This window comes from Eptatretus burgeri, chromosome 6, assembly GCF_056783735.1.
Source record: "Eptatretus burgeri isolate ZD-2024b chromosome 6, Ebu_testis_v1, whole genome shotgun sequence".
NCBI lineage: Eukaryota > Metazoa > Chordata > Myxini > Myxiniformes > Myxinidae > Eptatretus > Eptatretus burgeri.
In genome coordinates this window covers 63972437-63975895 of record NC_140966.1, presented here as the reverse complement: position 1 = coordinate 63975895, position 3459 = coordinate 63972437, and the positions used below count along the sequence as shown (strand labels likewise).

Genomic DNA, 3459 nt, shown 5'->3' with positions numbered 1-3459 from the left:
AAACTTACACCAATTCAACGCCACTCACGACATGTTGAGGATTTCATGATTTTTCAATTAATAAATTAATATGTACAAAAATTGGAATAAACAGTTTCAGAATAAACTTGTTGAAGATTTGAGAAACGGCTTCAGAACCACGAAATTTTAAGCAACAATAAAAAAAAATCTGAAATCATCTGACATCGTTTTTTTGTTTTTTTATCCTGGCAATGTCAAAATTTTCTTTTTCCCACTCTTTTTCTGGTTTCATTTTCGGCTTGTTTAGTGCAGTGTTCGTGGCCATGACGAGGTAATCCGCGGTTGTAACTCTGTGTTTTGTGAAAAGTGCGACTTGGTTTGGAATATCCTCATATTTGCACAGCATTCAGTAGTTTTCGAGCATTTCCGTTTGTTGTACATATTTTCTTATCGTTATTTCACCGTATTTACGGATGTGAAGAAAAGAGGGGAGGGGGAAGAGAACACCGGCCGCTGGAAATGGCGGCGTTGCGTGTCGTCGGGCAGTTGAAGAATGGCGCGACTCGTCCTTTGCTTCTGCTCCTCTCGGTGGGTAAACGGACGAGGAGCCACCGATGGGTAATCTACAAATAATGAGAAAGAAGATATTTGCGCCTTCCAGCTGGATAACTCGTCCGATTTGTCCTTGTCGTCTGTCTTTATTTAACCCTGGTACCTTGAATTTATAACCCTGGTGTTTCACTTGGCCAATGTGTTGTTCATCAGTTTCGTTTTCTCCCTTCATGATAACATTCCGACATAAATCATCCACAACGACGAAAGAAACGTTTTTATCCCTCCCAATGTGCAGAGGAGACGTTTATACCGGTCGATGCACTCACACTTCCGGTGCGCATGCGCAGACGTTAACATTTAGGAACTGGATGCTGGTACTGTATGTCCAACAACACTGTACAAGTGCATGTTGTGAATTTGGATGCAGGAGGTTATTTCGCCTGTCATTACTGTACTTCATACACACTCACATCACCTGTCATTACTGTACTTCACACTCACATCACCCGTCATTACTGTACTTCATCCACACTCACATCACCCGTCATTACTGTACTTCATCCACACTCACATCACCTGTCATTACTGTACTTCACACTCACATCACCCGTCATTACTGTACTTCATCCACACTCACATCACCTGTCATTACTGAACTTCATACACACTCACATCACCCGTCATTACTGAACTTCATACACACTCACATCACCTGTCATTACTGTACTTCATCCACACTCACACCACCTGTCATTACTGTACTTCATCCACACTCACATCACCTGTCATTACTGTACTTCATCCACACTCACATCACCTGTCATTACTGTACTTCATCCACACTCACATCACCCGTCATTACTGTACTTCATCCACACTCACATCACCTGTCATTACTGTACTTCATCCATACTCACATCACCTGTCATTACTGTACTTCATCCACACTCACATCACCTGTCATTACTGTACTTCATCCACACTCACATCACCTGTCATTACTGTACTTCACACTCACATCACGTGTCATTACTGTACTTCATCCACACTCACATCACCTGTCATTACTGAACTTCATCCACACTCGCATCACCTGTCATTACTGAACTTCATCCACACTCGCATCACCTGTCATTACTGAACTTCATCCACACTCACATCACCTGTCATTACTGAACTTCACACTCACATCACCCGTCATTACTGTACTTCATTCACACTCACATCACCTGTCATTACTGAACTTCAAACACACTCACATCACCTGTCATTACTGTACTTCACACTCACATCACCCGTCATTACTCTACTTCATCCACACTCACATCACCTGTCATTACTGTACTTCATCTACACTCACATCACCTGTCATTAATGAACTTCATCCACACTCACATCACCTGTCATTAATGAACTTCATCCACACTCACATCACCTGTCATTACTGTACTTCACACTCACATCACCTGTCATCAATGAACTTCATCCACACTCACATCACCTGTCATTACTGAACTTCACACTCACATCACGTGTCATTACTGTACTTCATCTACACTCACATCACCTGTCATTAATGAACTTCATCCACACTCACATCACCTGTCATTAATGAACTTCATCCACACTCACATCACCTGTCATTACTGTACTTCACACTCACATCACCTGTCATCAATGAACTTCATCCACAACACATTACCTGTCATTACTGTACTTCACACTCACATCACGTGTCATTACTGTACTTCATCCACACTCACATCACCTGTCATTACTGAACTTCATCCACACTCGCATCACCTGTCATTACTGAACTTCATCCACACTCGCATCACCTGTCATTACTGAACTTCATCCACACTCACATCACCTGTCATTACTGAACTTCACACTCACATCACCCGTCATTACTGTACTTCATTCACACTCACATCACCTGTCATTACTGAACTTCAAACACACTCACATCACCTGTCATTACTGTACTTCACACTCACATCACCCGTCATTACTCTACTTCATCCACACTCACATCACCTGTCATTACTGTACTTCATCTACACTCACATCACCTGTCATTAATGAACTTCATCCACACTCACATCACCTGTCATTAATGAACTTCATCCACACTCACATCACCTGTCATTACTGTACTTCACACTCACATCACCTGTCATCAATGAACTTCATCCACACTCACATCACCTGTCATTACTGAACTTCATCCACACTCACATCACCTGTCATTACTGTACTTCATCTACACTCACATCACCTGTCATTACTGAACTTCATCCACACTCACATCACCTGTCATTACTGAACTTCATCCACACTCACATCACCTGTCATTAATGAACTTCATCCACACTCACATCACCTGTCATTACTGTACTTCATCCACACTCACATCACCTGTCATTACTGTACTTCATCCACACTCACATCACCTGTCATTACTGTACTTCATCCACACTCACATCACCTGTCATTACTGTACTTCACACTCACATCACCTGTCATCAATGAACTTCATCCACACTCACATCACCTGTCATTACTGAACTTCATCCACACTCACATCACCTGTCATTACTGAACTTCATCCACACTCACATCACCTGTCATTAATGAACTTCATCCACACTCACATCACCTGTCATTACTGAACTTCATCCACACTCGCATCACCTGTCATTACTGAACTTCATCCACACTCGCATCACCTGTCATTACTGTACTTCATCCACACTCACATCACCTGTCATTACTGTACTTCATCCACACTCACATCACCTGTCATTACTGTACTTCACACTCACATCACCTGTCATCAATGAACTTCATCCACACTCACATCACCTGTCATTACTGAACTTCATCCACACTCACATCACCCGTCATTACTGTACTTCATCCACACTCATATCACCTGTC

At 42.2% G+C, this 3459-nt stretch overlaps 1 protein-coding gene across 1 annotated transcript in view; it reads left to right on the top strand.

Annotated features, from left to right (window-relative positions):
- Positions 1-410: 410 nt before the first annotated feature.
- Positions 411-3459, top strand: part of UQCRC2 (ubiquinol-cytochrome c reductase core protein 2) — a 43112-nt gene continuing 40063 nt past the window's right edge. The window contains exon 1 of the mRNA XM_085885387.1: positions 411-549. Coding sequence (XP_085741513.1) covers positions 481-549 — 69 coding nt within the window. The 5' untranslated portion in view covers positions 411-480. The remainder of the gene's footprint in view (positions 550-3459) is intronic.